This window comes from Coturnix japonica, chromosome 2 (genome assembly GCF_001577835.2).
Source record: "Coturnix japonica isolate 7356 chromosome 2, Coturnix japonica 2.1, whole genome shotgun sequence".
NCBI lineage: Eukaryota > Metazoa > Chordata > Aves > Galliformes > Phasianidae > Coturnix > Coturnix japonica.
The window spans coordinates 12633089-12656980 of NC_029517.1; the positions used below are offsets into that span (position 1 = coordinate 12633089).

The window sequence follows — 23892 nt, forward strand, 5'->3', positions numbered from 1 at the left end:
AGCGCTATGTATGCTATCTAGGGAAATGACACAGTTCTCTAAAAATATTTACTTTGGTGTGTTGTGTCAAGTGATGGATTATACAGCTTTTCAAGCCACAAGAGATGCCCACAACAAAAAGCTTCCTGTTGTTAATCAAACTCCAGCGCTTCGTCCTTTATTTTCTCAGGCTGTTGAACAGACCTACAGTAGGAGTGTTAAAAGCTCATGAAACTGCTCCCTTGCTACAGCTCACTCAACGACTGTATTTTATTTAGGGAGTCAGATTTTCATTCTGAAAATAAAGTCTTCCATACAATGACATGGTTATGTATGACAACGGGGAGAAGCAATATTCATTTCGTGCCTTGCATGTTGTGTGTTGTTCATTAACCAGCAGTTTTGCTAAGATTTGCTGTGTGATATATTGTGCAGAGCTAAATGTTATCTTTTTTCTCTCTCCTTAAATGGTCTCAAATCAAATGTGCATGCCACCCCTTGCATATCTGTGTCCTACAAGTGTGTCACCCACCCACATATTTTGAAGATAGTAAGACAGCAATAAAAATATTTTTCCTGGAAGCTAAAAGATATTGCAGTATAAATAGCGAGGAAGAAATTCATATGCAGAAACACCTAGTGTTTTGCAGTGTGATTTCACAGGATATAAATTGATTTTAGAAACAGGAAAAACTGGGACTTTTCTTTACAAACATTTTTCTTCAGGAGAAGAAACACACACTTGAGATATTCCTAATTTCATGTAGGTTCAGGGCCCATTCCTGTAGGTAGGTCTGCCCCCAGTCTTGTACTTACCAAAAAGGCGGTCACATCGCAACACAGGCAATTATCAAAGCAGTTTGTTGGATAGGTCCCCAAGGCACCATTTTCCAGAAGAGAGAAGCTTTTTAATCAGAATGAAGGTGAGCAAGATTTTGAAAACAGACTTTCAGTATACTGCAGTTAGATAAGGCAAAAATTCTGTTCATGGCAATGAAATGTCATGATTTCAAGCTTCGAGACCACTGTCTATCTCAGACTGTGGCCATACAGCATGCAATAACTTAGAAAATTGTTTGCATCCTGTAAAATAAATACCAGATGTTTATTTATCATATGTGCAGAAAGTTAAATGTCAAATAATTGGAGGGATATGCATTTGATGTTCATCTTCAAAAGTACCGTGTTTCATCACCATCTCTCTCTGCAGTTCATTTTAACATGAAACACAAGTTCTAAACACACACAAAAAAAGGACAAGAAAAATGAGTTACTTCTGGTCATGTTAACACTCGGAGACCTCTGTTGAGAGGGCACACTGAGCTGATTGGAAATTTCATGACTTGAAAAGCAAACATCTCTAAAAAACATAGGAACTCCGACCTATTTGGTGACACATCTGTACTAGAGCTGCTGCAGTGGTTCCTCTGGATAACATAGCACAGAAATCTATTTTATGACCTCTGCATTCTGGTACCTTCAGGTTCCAGTTGTTAATAGCAGTTGAAATGGTTGAGCTTCAACCCTGAAAAAATAGAAAGAGAACAAAATGCATCAAAAAATGGCTAGTGAAGATTAATTTAACAACTCTTTTAAGATGCTTCATGCAATTTCCAGCATTGTCTTCTACATAATTTATTTCAATCACCTTACTTAGAGAAGACTGGTAAATGTATAGTTTGATTTACAAACATGCAGAGGTACCACAGCATTGTGATTCTGTTTTCTGGCACCTGGAGAGAAGCAATTCCTCTGTCAAACTGTTCTTCATGATAGAGTTACTAGCACCAGGAGAACGATTAGGTTACTTCTTCCCTACCTGTAGGCAGTGAACTGGAGACCTGCTCACAGATTCCCTCTCTCAGTCCACTGTTAACTTTTGGCAGGAGAATTTCTACCTACCTGTAGAGTTCTGTCCGATTTTAGGTATAATGGTAGATGTTAGTCCTTACTGTATTCAGGACAGTGGGTTAGATGGGTTTCAGGGTTTTCAGTGCTTCAGGAGTGTGTTGAATATCAGCATTTGGGCCTTAGCAAAATGTGGACACCTGAAGTTCTGTGATGGGACAAGCCTGAGGTGCATAACTGGTCACTGGCCAGTAGCTGTATTTGTTCACTCAGACATCAACTAATCAAATCTTCCCCTCAGTCCCCACTGTTAAAATTTAACTAAGCTTCAAATATCTGGAACTCTTGTAATAGGCCATTGCTTGACTTTATTCACAATGAAGTACTTACTGTATATTAAAAAGCCCCTACTAGAATCATTTCAAATCAGTTGGAATGGTACAGGCTTGGGACCCTAATCATTTCAAAACTGAAGAGCTGTTTCAAATTGTAAGAGAAGCAGATCATTTAAATAACTTAGCTCTGCACTCCCTCAGACTTCCAGATTTTCAAGTGCACTTCAGTCTGGAAGTGAATGTGGTATTGGACATAACTCAGCGCAGCACACTTTACAATCAGCAGAGTACAGTTTGGAGAGCATTTGAAGTTAAGCTGAGATTGCTCAGCGCAATGATGCCCAGATTCCCCCATTAACTTTCAGATTGCAACAATCTAACATCTGAGACTCTCCAGTTACTTTAAATCACTTGATTGTTTTTGTAAGGCAATGCTCTGATTTATTTTTTTTTAAGATTGATTTTTTTTTTTAATCATGAGATAACAAAATGTTGCACTATATCACCTCCACAGACCAATGCTAAAATGTTAAATATAGGCTTCACCAGCCTTAAAAACCGTGGCAAGGGCAGTGGCTTTGTGCTGAAAGCTAGTTCTATCTGTCATACACAAGGCTTCTATTCTTGTGTTGGAAGACTTCAGAATGACTTGCATATGACATGGGCATTGAGAGAGCAGCCAGTCTGTCCTCAATAGCACTTCCTTCAGCCTTTTGAGAGAGAATGCAGAGCATGTTGATTTAACTGCTCCAGCGCCTTTGGATATATGACATACATCCAGGAAAAAGGATGCCTGTGGGACACAGGGGACATATGTGCCCCATCCTGCATACTTTGGAAATAATGAGAAGGCCTGAGACATTCTTTGGACATTCACGCGAGAAGGATTAATCAACCTATTATTATGCTTCTAAAGCCTGGTTAACAATTTTGAGCAAATTAATTGCTCTGATTAATATTTTGTGAACAGTGTAATTTTGTATTGAATTTAAGTAGTTTGCTTTAAGAAACAAAGAGAAGGTTCTAGGTGTGGAGAAAGCAGAGTGATGAATTTGATTTTTATCAAGTTTGCTTTTATGGTTAAAGAAAGGCAGTAAGGAAACGGAGTTTCAAAGCTGTAGTCATCAGCCAGACAGTGTGAAAGTTTCATGCCTTGTTTTGGCCATTTGGCAGCTGTACTTGTGCTCTGAGACAAAGGTTTCTCTTGCCAGCAGAGCTGACTTGAGTAGTCTTGCTCCTGCACCCCACATCATCTCCCCAGCTACACCCATATAGCTTCAGTGACTACATATGGTGACCTAGATCAAGAAACAGATCTAGATTAGAAATAGTTTTTCGAGGAGGGAGCTAATCTAAATCACTTCCCCATTTGGTTGCTGTGTAATTTCATGGGGGAAAGACAGAGAATAGTTGAGGAAGAGAGATGGCCTCCAGCAAGCATTTGTGTGCACACAATAGCATTCATTTCTATAGCAAGTTCAAATTGCCATTATTTTCTAAAGCTTGAAGTTCATTACATTTGTCAGTCAGAGCAGAATTATTGAACTTGTGTTAATGCCTCCTTTTTTTGGCAAATGCCTTGTAGTGTACAAGCTAGCAACTCATTTGCCTTTTTCCCAACAAAATTGCACAGTGATTCATAATTATCTTGTGACTAAATAATACACCATGGGACTCTTTTCTTCTCATCTGTTTGCAAGTGATGAGCTTGTAGGCTTCAGCAGAATTCTTTTTATCATTCCCTAAGTGCATGACTTCGTTATTGTGCTATTAAATTTTATCCCATTTCTAATACTCCAGTCCTCAGGGTCATTCAGCTTTCACCGCATGGCTCTCCTCTGTATTGACAATGCCTGGTAGCTTTGTGTCCTCAGCAAATTTCATTTGCATCTTTGCAAGACAGTTAATGAAAGTATTAAGTAAGATTGTTCACCAGACTGGTCCTTGAGGAGCTTTGCAAATAACTTGTCTATAGTCTGGTGCCCAGTTACACTGAAGGGGTTTCTGGTTCCTCCTCCATAGAGGAAAGATAATCCTCTGCCATGTGTGTTGCCTTCCTAACTGATCAAGCAAATGTTCCCTTCTCCTTTGATGGCCCTGTTAGCAAGAAAGACTAGTACTGTCATTAGCAACAATGCACTGCAGTTTCTTTTATATAAATCCCTATTACCTCCAAGGGGGATGTGGAGGGTCACTTATGCATTGATTGTCCTCACACCCCCATTTGTTCACTACCACAGGTAGATCTGGGCCTTCTCCGCTTCGTTTCTGGAATTGGGACCCAAGGAGCCATCTCAAAAGAGACAAAGAAAGAATATTACCTGAAAACATACCGTGTAGATGTCAGCTCCAATGGAGAGGACTGGATTACCCTGAAGGAAGGAAACAAGCCTGTTGTAAGTCCTTTCTCTTTTACCCTTCTTTTGCCAAAAAAAAATAGGCTGTTGAATTCCTTAGTTACTGTATCACAGTTTTAATCAGCATGATCAGTGCTAGCAGTTTCCCAAATCCAAAATGCAGAAATTTTCTTAGTAGCAAAGGGCCCCAAAAATTCGCTTGTGTGCAGCAGCTGAAATGGGTGTAAGGTTCTGCTTTTCTTATTGTGGACACCAGAATTTGAGTGGTTTGGATCTTCTCCCCAGAGTGTGCTGCTGTTTCCCTATTTGACAGAAATGTCCTATGTGACTTTCAGAAAAACATTATGGGGAACCTTTTAGAAAATGTATCAGTCCTTCATATATGGTGAAGTTCTGTATATGTGCTGCTGCGGTGCCTCAGCATAGTCCTGCTGTCTTGCAGCAGTGCCAGCAAGCCATTAGTAATGTGTTAGACTTTCAAGCATCTCAGTGATGGGGTCATGCAGGCAGATAATTAGGCTTATCTTTCCATCCTTATAGATTTTTATCACCTTTCCATTTATCAGCAGATGTGCTCCCTGTAACCTCCCAACATAACAGCTTTAGACATTTGTAAGAAAAATCTTCATTATCCACTACCACGAGCATAAAGCTCATTACTGAGAAGTCAGTTCTGTCCCAGCTACCAGTGAGGCTGTAACTTCCATTCCACCTCACTGGGACACATCTGGAACTGCATCCCAGTGGCTGCCTGGGCTGATGACATAGAAGACTCTCTGCTGTCTCTCCTCAAAACAGCTTTTTTGTGACCATTCTGCAAGGACTCAGAATGGCTGCATAATATTATGCTCTATCAGTGTAACCATATCTAGCCCAAAATATTTGGTAACTGGTTTGTCCCTTATTCATCTGTAAGTGCTATGCCAAGTCCACTACTTTTATCTAATCAAAATGGTAGTACCATTTAACACATTTACCTTTCTTCTTTGAAACACTTTGTAAGAAACAAAAAACAAGAATCCTGAAAGCTTCCTGAACAGGTATTACAGACGAGAAGGAACTTTAGAAGGTCAAGTGCCTCAATGCAGGCACTGTGTAATGATGTACAAAGGTACAATAACTGACTCACCCAAAGTCACAAGGGGAGCCAACACTGCTTTGGGTACAAGGCACAGGGTTTTCTGGCTCCAGTTCCAGTAACCTGAACAAATCCCTCTTTCAGAATCAGGCCATGCCTGATTTTCTTTACCAGCTTCAAATTGTAAACTCTCCAAGAGTGTATTTTGCATGAGTTTCTGTTATACACGCTGTTCTTAATTCATTCTTAAATCACTTACTTTTTCGAAGGGTTTATTAAAAAGAAAGAAAGAAAGAAAGAAGAAAGAAAGAAAGAAAGAAAGAGAAAAGAAAGAAGAGAAAAGGAAAGGAAGAAAGAAAAGAAGAAAGAAGGAAAAAAAGAAAAGAAGGAAATAAAAGAAAGAAGAAGGGGAAAGGAAAGAAGAACAGAAGCAAGAAAGAAAGAAAGACTAAGAAAGAAAAAGAAAGAGAAGTAAAGAAAGAAAGAAAGAAGAATAGATAAGAAAGAAAGAAAGAAAGAAAGAAAGAAAGAAAAGAAAGAAACAGGTTTCTTAAAAGGTCACATTTCTAAAATGACCTTATTTTGCTGTTATCAGGACAAGGAATAAAACCTGTACATTGTTCTTCCTCTAAAAGCTTCATTCAAACCAATGAAGGAGACTCAGCTGCTGAAGGAATGACAAAAGCAGGCAGCCACCAGCATTCTAAGGAAGCCTTATGGCAGTGTTGCACTGACCAAGCTCAGGAACTGGGTGCCTTGAGAAACCTGTTTCCTTGATCAGATGCAAACCTTGAGATAACTACAACAGGTCCTCCAAGAGAAAAAGAAGATAGTTGCTAAAGAGAAATGTAGATCCATTTAAATTCTCTTTCTGTGTATGAAACTCCTTTATCAAATTATTTAAGAAATAACCAAGCCTGATGAGCTGGCAGCTGTGTGCTGCTGGCCTCTGCTCCAAATTAGTGCAATTGCTGCAAGTAACAAACAGGAAAGTAGACAGTGTATGTAAGAAATGGGAAAACCTCCTGTAAAAAGAGAGGGGACTGTATCTATGGAAAATAACAGGAAGCTGGTCCTCTCTACGTGAGAAAGAGGCAGGAAACTGAATCACCTTCTTTGGACTGGAACATTGCAAAGTTTCGGCTCTGCTAGGAAGGAGCATGTTTGTAGGATCCTCAACATGAAAGAACAGCGCAGTCCTCTCGCTTCTTGTGGAAGTCTTATTGTTCATCTGATCTGACTATTAGCCTCAGGGGACACACAGAGGCTAAACCTTAGAACCCACTATATAGACTTTAAATAGTCTTCCATGTCAGAATGCAAGGAGAAAGACTTGAGCATTTGTTAAAAAGGAGTTAAGCCCAGAAGGTTATCAGAGCAAGGGTTGCATGACGCACTCTGAAAAACTCTGAAACCCAAGGACAGCAAAACAAAGTGTTTTTAGCTTAACTCCATATAGGGATTTTTACATGGTCTAATTGAAATCCAAAACCTTTAATTTGGGCATGAGGTTTTGTAGCTTTTGGCATCATTCTACAAGCATTTGTGTAATCAAACTACCCTAATTAGGCAGTGAGGCTTTCTGCCAGGACACAGCAATCCTTGGGTGGCAAGGACCAGTGTATGCCAGTCTCACATAGAGGCCTGTGCATTGGGAAGATGTTAACACAGTCAGGGGCTGTGCAGAGCCTTGTGCTCAGGTGAATTCCTGATCTCCTGATGGCCTTGAACTCTCCTGCTGTGTTCTGCAGCGTGCTATGGGACATGGCTATTTTTTAGTATTACCAGACATCTTTTTCCTCTCAAAGGAAAGCTTGACTGTCAGCAAAAAATATGTTAGGAGTTTAATGAAATACTTCCCCATGCAAGACTTTTGTCTCATCTGCCACAGAAATAACCCTGGCTAGATCTTGTGTCTCTAGTATCTGTAAAATACAGAAATCTAAACACCATTTAAAACAAAACCTAACAAATATATACCTTTTCTCTCCACACAAAGGTCTTTCAAGGGAATAGCAATCCCACTGATGTTGTTTACAGACCTTTTGCCAAACCAGTTTTAACACGTTTTGTACGAATTAGACCTATGTCTTGGGAAAATGGAGTATCGCTGAGATTTGAAGTCTATGGCTGCAAGATAACGGGTAAGTCTTGGGAAGGATTTTAAAACCAAGGGAATTTATTGTGCCTATGCTGTGTTTTTTTATTTTTATTAGTTAAATACATCTTCACTATTTCTGCTGTGGTCATACTGGAGAAATGTGAACAAATGAGAAAGAAAATAAAATCCAACAACCCAAACATACAGTATTATCAGAATTTTGTTCCAGCATTCTCTTTAAAGTCTTCTGCTTTAAGAAGTTAAATAAATAAAGTGTAATTACTTCTCATGCAACTTTTACAGCTTTGTGCAAAACACCTCAGATACGCATCACTCTTGTTTTCTCTTTCTTGCCCTCCAGTCTCTCTTGGCTCTCTTGCCTACTGTTTACAGTTTGTTCTCAGCAGGTTGCCCAAGGAACAGTCATATATATCTACATTTAAAAACACTACAAGGTAAAAACGCTGAGATCTAAAGCCTGTTTCAGTATCTAGACATATGAACTCATGTTCCCAGTGCAAAATCAGCATTACTTTTTGGAATGTAACTCCTTTGTATCACACAGATACCTACCTACAGATCCCTACCCAAATAATTGCCCAAAGTGCTTTCTAAAATAATAGCAAAAAGAAATAAAGGAAAAAAAGAAAAAGAAAAAAAATAAAGCAGGCACAACCAGGAATTTTTTAGTGTTTCTTTTTCCAGTTCCTACAAAAATTTGTTAACATTTTATATACAAAGTAGAAATAGTCTTCTTTACTAAGACCTTTAACAAGGTGTATAAGAAAGTGATAATTTTAATATTTCGCTTCTTTGTCCTTTAAAAATGCCTAAGACAAAAGTTATAACAATGGGGTAAACTCAAGTAGAGCAAGAAAATGTAATTTACAGAATATACAAAAGATTTCCAGTTCCAACAACTTTATAAATAAGTAGTTTGAAACTGGTTTTTTGGTTGATTTAGAAAACCTTCCTTAGGGGAAATTCAAATTCAGATGTGACCCCGCACTCCTTGACTGAGCAAAAAGAATAGAAAACAAGAATAGAATAGGATTTTCTGATCTTTTTGGTTCCCATAAGGACAGAAATACTTGTGGTATTTTGGTACTTCCATTTCCTGCCAAAACTAGGAAGTGTACGTTTGAATAAATGAAAATTATATACAAATACAAAAAGATAATGTTGCATGTAAGAAAGAAATAAGAAATTGCTTATCAGAGTTGAACTGATTGATACAGTCTGTTTCTGTTTTGGTGTTTGTTCAAATTAACAGTTTAGTTCATTTGTTTTTTTCTCTGCAGATTATCCTTGCTCTGGGATGCTGGGCATGGTGTCTGGGCTCATTCCTGACTCTCAGATTACTGCTTCTACTCAAGTTGATAGAAACTGGATCCCTGAAAATGCTCGCCTTATAACAAGCCGTTCAGGCTGGGCACTGCCACCAACTACTCATCCTTATACAAACGAATGGCTTCAAATAGACCTTGGTGAAGAAAAAAAAGTGAGGGGCATTATAGTCCAAGGAGGCAAGCACCGAGAAAACAAAGTATTCATGAAAAAATTCAAAATCGGCTACAGCAACAATGGATCAGATTGGAAAATGATCATGGATTCCAGCAAGAAAAAGATAAAGGTAAGGAGGAATGCTCTGCTTAGGGAAGAGCTTGCATTACATTTTATACACAGTCATCTCTAATCTGAGGAAGAGCACGTGGTTGGGGTGAAGCTAAGGTAGGACTGCACTGAAAGTGATGTGGCTTTTGACATTATCCCATTCTAGGCGGAATGTACCAGTGAAGATTACTGGTGAAGCACCTTGTTATGTGTGAATAATGCTCATAGGTTGAAGCAGAAACCACAAAATAGTCTTTTTTTTTTTTTTTTTTTTTTTTGTCTTTGAATGTATGCACTTCTGAACATAATATGCACTATTTAACATGTTTACCCAAAATCCCATTTATTGTTTTCCAATCAGATTTGTAATTGTTGCTCACAAAGTCCATTTTGGCTTTGAGAGGTGCAACCTTCTTCAATCCTCCCTTCCTTTTTGTTCAGGAGAGGAGCATGAACATTTTCAGGGGCTGGCGCTACAGTATTGGAAAGATAGGGAATCAGATACACCAAAAATGGTCCCCAAAAGCCAAACCATTATGGTGTTTGGCAAATAGAAACCTTGAGAGCTGCTGCAGATCTTAGCAGTGTTAGTCTGAAAATTAGATGTAAAAGCTGTTTTGCTATATAGACTCATCAATTGAGCAAACCTGTGTTTCTTTAACGGAAAAGCTGAGTGTGCCCATGGATGTAGCTTTTCCAGGCACATTTGGTAAATATTGGACTTCCTTCTCTCCTGTTTTAATCTCACTGAATATCACTTTTCATCATTTGTTATGGGGATTAAAACTAAATGAATTCAGCCTTTGCAATCAGCTCCTTTCTCTTGTTACCATGAGTTTTGACTTCATCATAAAGTGTGAAGAGAGTGTAAATCAACAATGGGATCTAACCATTTTCTGTCTAAAATAGATGTTGTTTTGACATGTACTTCTACACTGGGGCTCAGTGAGGGAAAAAATAATGCCATATGCTTTCAAAGCAGTGCGCCGTCTGCTGCATGGCTTTCTGTTTTCTAATACAAGCACTTGCCATCATTGTCAGAAGTTAGCAGTTTGACAAGAAAACTAGAGTGCTAACTAACACACTGAGCCCATCCTCAGCTTTCATCACTACCAGAAATTAACTTTCAAAGGTTAATGGAATGAGGAGGGCTGGAATTCAAGTCTCTTGTGGCCTAATTATAATCCTTCCCAAAAATTCAATACTATTTAATAAACTTTCCTCCAAAGTACAAGTTTTCTTTAAAGAGAATTAAATAAATCCTATGATTCAGGAGTCAGAGGGATTTAAAATGTTAATACTGGAATGTAGTACTTTTAAATGTAAGTAGAGCTGGAGAGGACAGAATGCTATAATGAGTCACAGCAGGAACATAGATTAGAAACAGCCCCATTTTATGAAATGAAACACATCATTTCACTTGGTTAAAGTCTTGACTTTCAATAAACAAACAACTGCACGCAAGGAAAAGGAAGAGAAACAACAAGCTAAATGTAAAAACAGAATCTGTCCAAAGGATGAAACGTCATCTAAATACCATCTTGTCTTCCATGCTTGCAGCTCCTTCCCTAAGACTATCGTAACTCTTTTTTCTTTGGCTGACCCAATTTCTGCTATTTTTGACTGTGCAGAATGTTTCCCCCTCCAGCCTATCTCAAGCACTTAAAGGAGTGAATATCACTCAAATCCTCAAACAACCACGCAGAACCCCACATTCATTTCAAAATCCAACTTGTGTTTGTTCTCTAGTTTTTTCTTTCTCTAGTTTACTCCATAAAATCATCTTTGTCTTCCATTCTTTTTTCCTGCTTCCACTTACCAACTGATGACCTTTTTGGTTTTCACACCACTTCTGGTCATTTATTGCACAAGAAAATTCTAACTGTTCTGCCAACTGGAACAACCTTTTTAAATTTCTCTGCCATACTTACTTTGATTTACAAATCATGAAAACTTTTTTTTTTTCCTAGTTTATATTCCCTTTTGTTTTGTGATCATTTATTATACTTATCTTTGTAACAAAGTAAATTGATTTGTGACATAGCATATATAAAAGATGCTCAGAAAGTGAAGTTATACTGTGTACTCCTCTCTCCTCCCCCATGAAGAATATCAGTATGTATTTTAAATGAACAGTCAAAATTGAATCACAGGCAGCTCTTCACTACAAAGGACAATGATTCAATATAATTATGATTCAATATAATTCTAGATGCCTATTGAATTCTAATGCCTATGTGTCAGTACTCTAGTATTGATGTCTTTTATAAAACAGTTGTCATTATTATATGTTGCTATTAAGACTACTATTAAAAAGGAAGCAAAGATTCCTCAGATACATCTGTCTATTTTCTACACATAAAATGGCATTCATTCTTTCACATGCAGTAGGTAGCTTTTTGATCATTTGACCTATGTTGGAATTCAAATCTAATAATATATAATTGCATGTTAATTAGTTCTGACAGGCTATCTACATGTGAATTCTTGACAACTTTCTTCCAGGCACCTTCAGAACATGAGATCAGGTATTGCCCCTTGAACCACCTCAGAGTTACAGTCTTCACTAAGAAATAATAGCAAAAGCATTTACGTAGAAATTACCCATCAACTCTGGCTTATGTGACTGCAACATTGTCTTATGCGACTGGCACTCTAACCAATGGCCAGAAGGGATTCTGGACCATCCGCTAGACACAAGTGTAAAACAAACATAACAGGGCTTTTAGGACTGCACTAAAAACACAAGCAGCTGTCAGTTTTACCTGTGCTTTTGGGCAATACAGTCAGTTTTTCCTATGGCTTCGGTTTTCTCTGTCCCCAGGTCAGTAAGAAGGCCAAGTTTTGTTCTCATTCAAAATAAGGGCAGACAAGTGCTGACTTCTTCCTGAAGAAAGCTTCAGACCTCACAGTTATGAGCTGGAATTAGCAGCACTTCTAATCAGTTCAATAAAGATTATTTTTATTGATTTGTAATTTAACTATTAACAGAAAGAAAAGTCCAAATCATTTTACTTTTTTTATATACATTTAATATTTTGTTGTTTATTCTCCACAGGGCCTTCTGAAGTTATTTTTTTTTACATAAATTAGTCCAAAAATAACTCTGTTTAATCATCTAGACTTTGAAACATTTCATGGGAAGAAACATTTCTTTGTGCAGTCAGTTCATTCTAAGGATCTATAATCTCCATGGATACTATATGAAGGTTTTGGTTTAAGTACAAATTATAACTTGTCCCATATAAGAAATATCAATGACAGGTGACACTGAAGGTATCAGACAAATGCAATTGAGAGCTATATTATGGCTGAAGAACCCAGAGTGCAACTCAGACAAGAGATTTTTTGTTTGATAGGTACCTTCGCTGACCTGCCTTCCCTGTTAAATTACATTGCAGTTTTGTCAGGAAGCAGCTCTCTTCTTTCTTTCATTCTTTCTTTCTTTTTTTTCTTTCTTCCTTTCTTTCTATTCTTATTCAATAGCAGTCTCCCTGGAAGAACTCTTGCAGCTACTGTTACTGGAGTTTAATTTATGCCTTTTGAAATAACTACAACTTATGAAACTCTGTCACTGGGGGAAATCAGATTGAAATTTTCTCTTGAATAGTTGGATTATTATTGTAACCACTTAAAAGGTGACAGGATCTTCACCTCAGTCATTTTTTTTCCCTAAGAAGTGTTGAAAATGTCACCCAGTTAAACCCCAGATCAGAGCGTCATTTAAAAACATGTCTCATTAAACACTCAGCTCTTGTTATGACCCTGATGGATTGGTTGCTACCGAGTTTATGAAAAATGAAATGCATTACTTTTCCGAGAAGCTTTAACTGTGTATTTTCCATTCTCATTTAGGATGTGGAAGTCTGACACTTATTAAATGGTTAGAATCTGGCCTACTTCTCACCTAATTCAAAGGCTAGAGAGTGAAGAAAGCGTTGAAATATCTTTTCTTTTTTAACAAGCAGCATTTGTCATGCTTTGCAGACGTTTGAAGGCAACACCAACTACGATACACCTGAACTGCGGACTTTTGAACCTGTATCGACGAGATTCATCCGCGTCTACCCTGAGAGAGCCACACACGCTGGACTGGGACTTCGAATGGAGCTGCTGGGCTGTGAACTTGAAGGTAATTGCTCTGCCAGAGATGAATGCCCTTTATTATTTTCAAACATACATTTGGTACTTGGACTACTGCTGAACACTGCTGTTCTTGCACAGGCAGCACATCATACTCTTGCTTCCGTGACTGCCATTAGTGCTGTTTCTTGGACTAATCAGTTCCTTCTGGGCAGACGTTCGAATATGCTGAAGGCACAAATATTATTCTCTCTCCCATCCTTTGTTGAATCACAGTGATATTCTCCACATGGTTTCTGTTCCCTCAAGCAAACTTATGATTATGCTTTCGAGAAGAATAGAGCTATTAGGAGAAAATGAAGACAGAAACTCGTATTTTCTGTTACAATGATACAACCCAGAAAGAGACATTTTCTGAGAATGAGAAGGGGGAAATTACACCTTTTGCTCCTTCAAAGGATGTGAAAGTCACACAAGACACTATGATAGGTAGTGATTACTTTTATGGACAGGATCTGTGTTCTTCCTTTTTAAGGGTGAGGAAGGTCTTTTTTGTTCCACACCATGCTTTCATTTTGCAATAGTATGTAAAGAGATGAAAGACCAGGAAAAGCAAAGTTTAGACATTTATTCTTGGACTATGACATGAAGTATTATTATGCTTTGATTTTTGTTATATAAACAATAATTATTTAACATCATAGATAACTACAGAGAGCACTACATGAATTTCACAATGTTATCTGGTGGATGAAGGTACAGTGGCTTGGCTTATAAATCACAGAGCTTAGCAATATGCATCTAATAACAAATCATATTATCAGGGGTATCATATGATACCTCAGAAAGAAGTTGCTGAACAGGCTCCCAAGATGCAAAACTGCTCTACCTCCACTTCTTTCTCACCATTTCATTCCCACAGCAGAGGAGTGGAAAACATTACTGTGAGAACTGCTGATCTCTCTGTTGTTTTTTAGTGAAGGCCAAATTGAATAAGTGTGCTTTTTACTTGGCCCAGAAAGTTGGGAGTTTGGAAATGCTTCTTAGTTCCTGCAGGAAGTCCTCATTTCCTGTGAGAATTCTTGGTTCCTGCAGACTATTGTACTGCTTGCTCAGAAAAGAGAAAAGAAAACTCAGCACCTGCCCTGTGTAAACTTACAACCCATGGGTAATGTCCTCCTGCTACAGGGGTCCTGTAGCCACCTTCACATCAAGAAGTAAGGTTATGGATCACCTTACAAGAACATGTGGCTCAGTGACATGGAGGAGCCAGAGAAGACTAACTAGGCAAACTGCAGCAGCAAGTATTGTGTTTCCCTGTTGCCGTGAGCAACATGGGACACATCTACTTGCATTCATCTTCCCAACTCTAGAGCACTTCGGAAGGTTGCTCACCTACAGGTCATCCATGGACAGGCAGGGTCAATTTCCATTCGCCCACGGGAGAAACATAATAAGAAAAATTCGTTGCATAACTGTATCTTTTGGAAGGAGTTGAATGAAGAGAAGTCACTTGAGATTTACTGAGGAGGATGGATATTGAGATGAGAAAAGAAGCATGGAGCTAGGCGCAGACAGGAGTAAAAAATCAGATCTCCAGCAGTAATGAGCAAGGAGAAGCTTTGTATCTTACAGAGCATCCCAGGGGGCCTATAGGAATTGATGGCAGAGATGTAGGCAAGCTTGAGGCTATACAGGGGCATGAAGATCAAGATAAAAAAACTTGACTTGATGTAGAAAGCTAGAAGGAGCTCCCAGAGGGGCTTTCAAGGAGATATGGGGAATAGGTGCTCTGAATAACTTGTAACGGGTGCAGAAATGTTTCTTTAGTGCTAGCTTATACCTGTAAAGCACAGGTTGTGGTCCAGAAAATCCTAGTTTCATCCCAGGATAGAACTTCCACAGAAAGTGCCATCCCTACTGACATTTTCTGACCATGAATTCAGTGCATAAGATCTTGAGTGGCCAGTGGGCTCTGGAGGCAGCAGAAGGGCAAAGAAGAATCCAAGGAAGTGAAGCATTATTATATAGCTATAATCACAGTAAAACATTGTTAATGAAAATAGCAGTAGTTGAAAACAGGCAAAAGCCCGGACCACATTCCCAGGCTGGTTATCTTAAGAAAAGGAAATATACTTCCACCATAAAACATAAACTGTATCCTGATTTTCCAGATGTTATATGTTTTGCAGACACTGGGATTTAGATATGTTTTCTGGCACCTTGCACAAATCTCAAGGTCTTAATTGCAATAACAAAGGTCAGACTTTTACTGGTTATGCAGCAGCTACCGGAAAGTCATCACCAGTGAGAAGCTAGCAGGTGGCCAGGAGGGATGACTGACATCACTGATGTCTTACTTATTTATAACTTCAACAAGAACAAAAGAAACTCCTTCCAGACCTTCTCAGTGAGCACAAAGTAATTCCACATCACACTGCCTTCCTGCCACTGTTACTGTCTGCTCAGACATTTCCTCCCTTACACGTGCTGTGCAGAGATTTCTTTGTCAGTGTAGTAGGTGCTTGAGAACTACCACCCTGAGCTCACACCCCTCCTGCTGCTCTGTACAGGCCTACTCATGGAAACTTTGGCCACACAATAAGATTATGGGGTTTCTACCTTACCCTAACACTTACATCCCTTCACTCCTGGTTTGTAGAAACAGTAAGCTACCATCAGCCAGTGAACAGACAGTTCAGGGCTTTAATGCTCAACTCCACACAGCCCTTGAGCTCAGATATAGCAGAGCACCTCAGTGCAAGAGGAAATATTAACAAACCTGGAGAGTTGCTCCTTTTTGCAAAAATAACACAGGAAAATAGTGTATGGTGCTCATCACGATGTCACTGCTAATTGCATGCTGATACTCCAGCACACTTTTTCACTAACAAATGGATTTTCTTTCAGCTCCTACAGCTGTCCCTACTGTTTCTGAAGGCAAGCCCGTGGATGAGTGTGATGATGACCAGGCGAACTGTCACAGTGGCACAGGTGATGACTACCAACTGACAGGTGCAGAAACCATCCTCATTTCATTGCAGCTTCATTGTAGCTCATATTCATCACCAGTAACCAGCTAAACATTTGTACTAATTTAGTCACTCAGCATAAATGGACATTGGTATGCAGTTCATATTGTCGGTGCTGTCAAAACAGAGGCATCTGCCTTTTACATGTGACAATACTTTTGATTGTTTTCTCAGCCATATAATTTTGGAAGCAAATAATAGTGACTAGCTGGAGCAGAGGGCATTTTTTTTAATCAGGAATTCTGCCTAATCAAATGTCATAATTAAACTTTCTCTTACTAAGAACAAAGCTGATAAACCTTTTGCGGTTTATTGTCTGAGGCTGAAGAACTCAAAATGAAATATTGTTCAGGCTCTTGCATGTTGTTATACTCTTCCATGCATAAAATTTAGCACAGGACTCGTCTCAGCCCTAAATCTTACTCAGACAGAAACAAAGATTTGCTTCATCAAAGCATACTCATGCATATACCACCAAAAAGATTTTCATGAGCTTCCCCATCAGCACTGCATTACAGCCTCAGATGGGCTGACCTCCTCCAAGCTGCCATCACTAAGAGAAAAACAGGACATAAGGTACTCTGCATCTGGAAGGGAGGAAGCTTCTTAAATTTCATATTTTCTCACTTCTGCACAGAACCACTGTCCTTCTGAGAGAGCTGGTTCTCCATCACTATGTCCTCGATCCTTTCACGAAGGTCACTTACTGCAGAAAGCTCTGGGCCTGCTCCTGTACTAGATCCATACTGCTGTAGTGGCTGAGCTTATTTTTGGACATAGCAACACAGGTTATTTCATCACATCTCTCTGGTTCACTTACCTAATAAAAGTTTACTGCTTCTTATATCTATGGCATAAAATAGCACCACAGCCTGACAATAGCTGTCCATGAGGACATTGAGAAATCTTAGGTAAGAGAGAGATTGGCTTTTTGAAAGCAGCCAAGTAGAACATCTGACAGCAGATATGAGTGAAAGTGCAGTTTCAGCATCAGACTCTTTCTGAGCTTTGCCAGTGTCTCCCGTAAATGTATATTGCAAATCAAAAATTGAAAAACAGTTCATGAGCAAAAAAGGCACCACACGGTCACTGTCACTGCTTTTCAAATCACTTTTCCAGATGGATCTTATTCTTTGTGAAAAGAGTCACGTAGGAAGTCTAATAAAATAGTCCATATTGTGTTAAGGTAACTCAGAAAGCTTTCAGTATTAGTAAACATTGTAATTTTGTAATTTCTCTGAAAGCAAAGAGCCAGGTCAGAAAACCCTGGGGCTGTCTGCAAAGCTCTGCGATGAAGGCTGGCTTGCAAGACTCAATAGGTAGAGACATATTTCGCATAGACAGAGGCTGTGTGAGGGCAGGGAGACAGATCTGTGCAATCACCTTCCTGTTCACCCACTAATAGTCTCTGCACTTCAGACAGCTCAGGACTGCATCCCACATGTCCCTCAGGGAAAGGTTATTGAGCAGAAGAAACTCCCTCTGGCAATTTTTGCAGGCTGTGCTTAGGGAGCAGTTTATAAGCTCTAGGACAAGGGAGCAGGCATCAGCCTTCCTGAGCACCAGATTTTCTGGGAACTGAACCTATTTCACTACTAAAATTGAAAATTACTACACTGCCCTTCTATAGAGTGCCAGCACTTCAGTATAATTTACAACATCCCCTAGAAACCCCAGCTCAGTTGTTCTGGGCACAGCAGTAATGTTACGTTTTATGTTTGATGTCACATGTAACACAAAAAATGCACAGAAGTGATTTTACCAAAAATTTTACCACAGATATTCCTCCAAAGTGCATAGACAGAAAGTGTGTAAATCTCACAGACCATTAAGGATGGCAGGGCAAGGCATCAGTGCCGTCCCTTCTTTCCTCCAAGCCCCATGAGTGCAGTGCCAGCATTCTCATGGGTACGGCTGCTTGAGTCACTTCCCTGATGGTACTCGCACATATGTGAGTATCACAATGAATCCTCCCTTGCAATTAACAATAATTGTTCTGTAGGCCAGATTCCTTCCTGCTCTATTTGGACCCCATACAGAGCTACTCTATTTGCATGGCTTAGAGCATTTCCCATCAGATCATTCTCACAAACATAAAGCTGATATAGCTTGGGCATTCATTCTTATTGAAAGTCATCATAGTCATCCTTTCTATAATGCTTTAAGCACTTGCTTGCTGGAGAAGAGAAAAGCCATTGACTGGTAATCAGCACCCCACTGTGCATTTATAATTGCACTAGTTTACTTTTTGTTTCCTTTATCAATATGAGGCTTACCTTTAAAAAGTCAAGTATTTTTAAAATATCAATTAGTGAGCACAGAGAGAGGGCCATGACCCCTCTCTTCTCTTGTTCATCTACTTGAAAAAGAAGACAAAGTTCTTAATTACCCCTGCTCTTTGAGACAGAAGTGAAAGCTGCCTAGAGAAGAGCCAAAAGCTGGGCAGTTCCCATGCAGCTCTCCAGCAAGCTGGTCTCACAAAGTAGCTGTGAAGCAATGCAGGGGCTGGAGGATCTCAGGTGTGTGATATGGCAAGCATGTGCTTGCTGAATGCATAGACTGGTGAGTGTCAGGGGGGCTAGGGAGATCAGTCACTGACATCCCATCTGATTTTGACAAATCACTGTCTGTAAAGTGAGGACAACCATAAGGGCACAGTAGGGATTGATTAGTTGGTGTTTGCAAGGACTCAAAACATAGAAGGCTTTATCTGAGCTCTGGGTGGGGTGATTTTGGGGGGTTTTTTTGGGGGGGGTTATTGTTTTGAGGGTGTTTTGGGTTTTGTTTTGTAAAGGAAACCAGGTCTTTAATGTCATATTTTCATGCCTAAGGTATTCAGTTGCCTTCATGTCTAATAAAGATGGTCATATTTCAGATTTATAAGTAGGAAATTCCTAATGATCACTGTGTCCTTCGTTGAATGCCTCATATCGTGATATGCATAATTTCTTTTCCAGGTGGAACTACGGTGCTGAATACAGAAAAGCCGACAGTGATAGACAATACATTACAACCAGGTATTTAAAAAAAAAAAAACAATTCCAAACCTAAATTTCATGCCAGAGACAAAATAATAAATTGCAGCACTTCCTGACTCCCCAGCCCCTAAAAGTCTCTGAAGTAAAGAAGCATCTGGTCTCTCAGCTCTATACAGTAAATATTTTATTCCTTTCATCCACATGTAGACAAAGCGGAGAACAAGATTTCCTTTTGCATCAGCAAATGGTAAATGCTGACAAAATTAAACTAGCTTAATCACACAGTGCATTCTGTTAAAATGGCATCTTAGCGATGCAGAGTTTGTTTGCAAACTTAAAGAAAACAAAAACAAGCCACACAGGCAAATTCACTCTTTATATCCATGGTTTCACAAACCTTAGAGAAGTCAACTTTGCCAGTTTTCTCCACCAGAGAGCTGGCAGTTTTACAGCATTGTTTTCTAGCAAGCTTTCTCAAAATGGGGTTACAAAAACTACTACCATGAACTTGAAAAGAGAGGAACAAGTTGTCACAGGCAGCAGGTCCTTTCTACTTAATACAGTAACTAGCAGCTTTTAAAATCCTTACTTTCCTGCTTCCAGATCTTTCATAGCAATTTTTTAATATCCTGTTCAGTTTACTGGGAATAGGGGACAGGATAGATTTGGTCAGAATATCTGAACTGTAAAAACTGGGAACACCAGTTTGAAATGCTGTGCGTTAGTGAATGCGCAGTGGTAAAGAGGTCAGCTTTCAACTACTCCCATTTCCTCCATTAAAGTATGGTCAGCCGCAGCCTTGCAAGTGATTTGTAGCAGGGTGGGTAAGTGTTTATCATTGTTTCCTCAACTGTGTGACACAAGCCGGTTTTGCTTCAAGTAAAAAAGGGTACTAATAATGGAAAAGTTTCCTACAGAGCACCAATTGTGTCAGTCTGATAGACAGAGCTGGCTTCTCTCTGACATTATTCCCACTCTCAGCCTCTGCATTCCTCTATTGTGGAGGCAAATGCTTTTAGTCCCCCTAAAATTTGTCTCTGGGGCCATACAGTTTGCTTTGTCAGCATATACTATTCCTAACTGACTTCTGTATGAGTGGGGCAGATAAAGGGGTACCAGAGCCTTCACACAACACTTCTTCATGTTGCTCTTCCACAGCCAGCATTGCTGCAGGGCCAAGGGACAACTGGTGATTCCACAGTTTGGGGGTGGTGAAGGCAGAAAGGATATTGCAGTGGGTTTAGAGTAAAACATTTGGATTCTTCTGTCTGAAATGAGCTTTTAGTCTTCTACTTGGCTGTAGTGAAGGGTTTTTTTAACAGTTCCTTTAACTGTCTTCTTGCATTCAAACAAATGCTAATTGCAAACTCATACAGTGCCTCAGTGCTATGCAGTTCTCCTCACCCCTCCCCAGTGCCAGTTGCAGTTGCAGGTTGTGTTTAATCCTTTTGGCTTGGGTGGGACTGTTTCTGCCAGAGTTAAAGATATCCTCATTTTCTCTCCTTCCCTCCTGCACCACCTTCATTGACTCCGCCATGAGCCAATTTTTTTCTGTACTGAAGAAGTTTATGAGGTTCCCTTCAGAGCATGCCAATGCTACTTCCCTGCATTGTGCTGGTAGGAGCTGTTTCCTTCCGGGCAATAAGGGACAAGCTCACATCCCAAATGCCAGGCTCCCACATGACAGTACAGTACAAAGATCATAGATACAGATCAGTCAGATGCTAATAAATAATAATAGGGTTTCCAGAATCGGCAGTTAAAGACATAAAGGTTTCCAGCTGCTTTGTAATCCCTCACTGAAAAACAGCCAGAAAACTCCCAAAAAGGGGCAGCCAGAAATTCCCTTTAGCATGGGGAAAGCCCTCCTGGCAGAGAGGTGATACAAGCCACTGCCAGCCATGGCATCTTGTGCCATGGTGATTTGAAACATCTTTGCCAGCCCTTCCAACACTCCTGTTGGACAGGTACTTTTGCACCGTGAGCTAAGGCCCTGTACTCCTGCATACCATTGTCTTCCTGCCTGTGTTCAAGCCTTCAAGCACCCCTAATCATGTTATCCCAGACTAACATGCTTGTGTATGTCAAAGTCTTGAGATTATCCTATTCCTGCCAGCTTTCATACATGATAGAAACAGTTAAGTGCAAATAGCTGGAAAGCCTCCACATATAAACAAGCTTTCCATCAAAGAGACTTTTACAGTTCATTCCAAAGAGGCTGAATCGTAAGAAAATAAAAAAGAATCATTATTTCCTACTGCTCAAAAAGTTTAAAGCTTTGGATTTTTTTATTATTTTTTTTTTAATAGAATCTACTTCTCAGACTTAAAAGGTGCTTTTAACAAACCTGTCTGTCAAGGTAAATACCTTTCAGACCTCAGTCCTCAGTCTCACCAACATCTAGCCTTTTTCAACATGTCTCTTTCAATTCCAAAGAACTATTGGAAACTCTTGACTCTTAGCTATTTACATACAGAGCAAGCTGTTCATTTACATAATGTGCTCTTGGAGTGTAAGCTCAGTCCTTTGTAAAGCAGATTGTTCAAGAAGTAACGTATCCTGTTTTTCACACATATAGTAGCTATTTTGGAAAAATATAAGAAATCTTGAGGTTAAAAGCTATACTGAGAAATCATTTAAAGGTAGAATAAGTCTGAATCTCTTTTATGGCAGGACAACTTTGCACTGATAAAGGATGTAAAGGGATATTAAAGCACTTAAATTATAATTTACTATCATTAGAGGTAATTCTAAGCTGCCAATATAAATAGTAAAAAAAGGTGAAATGCAAATAAGAATCAGACTCAATGTATTACTTTGAAGTGTTTGCAATTTCCCTTTTTAGTGTTGATTTTCCCTTTGGCAAGAGCTTCCTATAGGTAATTTTCATAGCATTTTTAATGCCATCATGCTCCTTCTTGCCTCTTGTTGGAATAGTTATAAAAATATGTCAAAGTCATTGGGCCACATAAGATTAATGGACTTGCAAAAAACTCACTCAACTAGATTTTCAAATGACTTTCTTGTTCACGTGTGGTAATGGTTCCAGCTGTGAGCAAGATGTGGTCAAGTACAGCTGTTGGTTATTCTTTGAGAGGATAAATCTGTTTTAATTCAGTATCACGTACACTACATTTTCAAAAAGACATATGGGATTTCGTCACACCTCCATCTCAGATTCTCATCTGAACTGCTGCTATTTAGTTACATAATAGCTGGTTTTCTTCATCTTCTCAATGTACACAAACCCCAAGATCAATCACCTGCTGGCAAGGGAAATATCTTAGCAGGGAAATAGGACAGCACCACAAAGGGAGCCCACCAAATGCTGCTCATCCTCCTCTCTTCTTTCCTTCCTTCCCTAAGATTTGCCAAGCTATAGTTAAAGGACAAAGAAACTGACAGATTGCCTGTAGTGTACTGTGAGCTACTGTCTCAGCCTCCCAGTACGTTTATTAGAAGCACTGAACTATTCTGTCTTCTGCTGGGTTAGACCCATTGTCCATACAGCTAATGAACCTATCCTGATGCTGCAAATGTCTGTTATAAATTGGCTCACAGTGTTGTTTTTTTTAATGGGTCCCTGGGAGGAGCACTGGAAGAGACATAAGAATAGTCAGTAATAGATGGCATGTTTAAGGAGCCCATTAAATGAAAGTGCTCTGAAATAAATGCCTTGCTTTTGACTTCTAGTGCCATTGCTGTGATTGTCTAAGGAACATATTAACATGATCACTTTTGAGAAAACAATACGGACCTCGCAAGAAGTAGCTGATGAAGAACATGTTGCAGGCCAAATCCTGCTCAGTTTCAAGGGCTTCTCATTAACTTCTCCTTGGAAAATAAGTTCATTTTTGTGCTACACAGCAGCAAAGCTAAGGAACAGTCAAGGCCAAATCGTACCAAGTTTAGGCATTTTGCCAGTTTCCTGGACCATATATTTAAAATGAAAGTGTAAGAAATACATTATTAGATGATGCTGTGAAATTTAGCCCTGCTTCGATGCTCATTCTAGTCACAGTGTTCAGAGATTGCTTCAGACCATGAAGAAGGTGGCTTTTGTCACTTCGTGCGTGTTAGAATTAACAACTAAATTCTGGATATTTTCCTCATAAATTTCAGCGCCCATTTCTCTTTGATCATTCGAAGCACCCTTAGCAGTATTCAAGGGAAGAAGGAGTTGTTTGCACCACATGAAGCTTTCCCTTTGATCAGTACTGAACTACACTGTATATCGCCTAGTTCTCAGGCTATGAAACTGAGAAAACAGAACATTGTAATTCTCCTTCTGTAGGTTCTTTACCCGTACTCCTTCTGCGTCCTCTGCTATTTACTTTTATTCAGAGTTAAACAATCCCAGTCCTTTCAACCTCTTTCCACCATGTGCTCATTTATGCTGTCTTACATCTTCAGATGGATGTGATCTATCCACCATTGTTCTGCTTTCTTGTGGTCTGAATACCACACAGGCTATCACAAGCTTCAGA

The 23892-nt window shown here is 39.3% G+C and overlaps 1 protein-coding gene and 1 long non-coding RNA gene across 5 annotated transcripts in view; one reads left to right on the forward strand and one right to left on the reverse strand.

Moving 5' to 3' along the window:
• NRP1 (neuropilin 1) overlaps nucleotides 1-23892 on the forward strand; it is a 108672-nt gene that overhangs the window by 71904 nt on the left and 12876 nt on the right. For 2 of the 4 annotated variants that reach the window (XM_015853136.2, XM_015853137.2), the window contains exons 8-13: nucleotides 4403-4558; nucleotides 7597-7741; nucleotides 9000-9331; nucleotides 13300-13444; nucleotides 16306-16410; nucleotides 19385-19444. In XM_015853136.2, the coding sequence (XP_015708622.1) occupies nucleotides 4403-4558; nucleotides 7597-7741; nucleotides 9000-9331; nucleotides 13300-13444; nucleotides 16306-16410; nucleotides 19385-19444 (943 nt within the window). The remainder of the gene's footprint in view (nucleotides 1-4402; nucleotides 4559-7596; nucleotides 7742-8999; nucleotides 9332-13299; nucleotides 13445-16305; nucleotides 16411-19384; nucleotides 19445-23892) is intronic. The other 2 variants (XM_015853138.2, XM_015853139.2) reach the window with 1 other exon arrangement.
• LOC116653014 lies at nucleotides 1066-2032 on the reverse strand. The gene is made up of 2 exons (XR_004306367.1): nucleotides 1882-2032; nucleotides 1066-1504 (listed from the first exon to the last, which is right to left on the reverse strand). It is a non-coding gene; the product is annotated as an uncharacterized LOC116653014 (long non-coding RNA).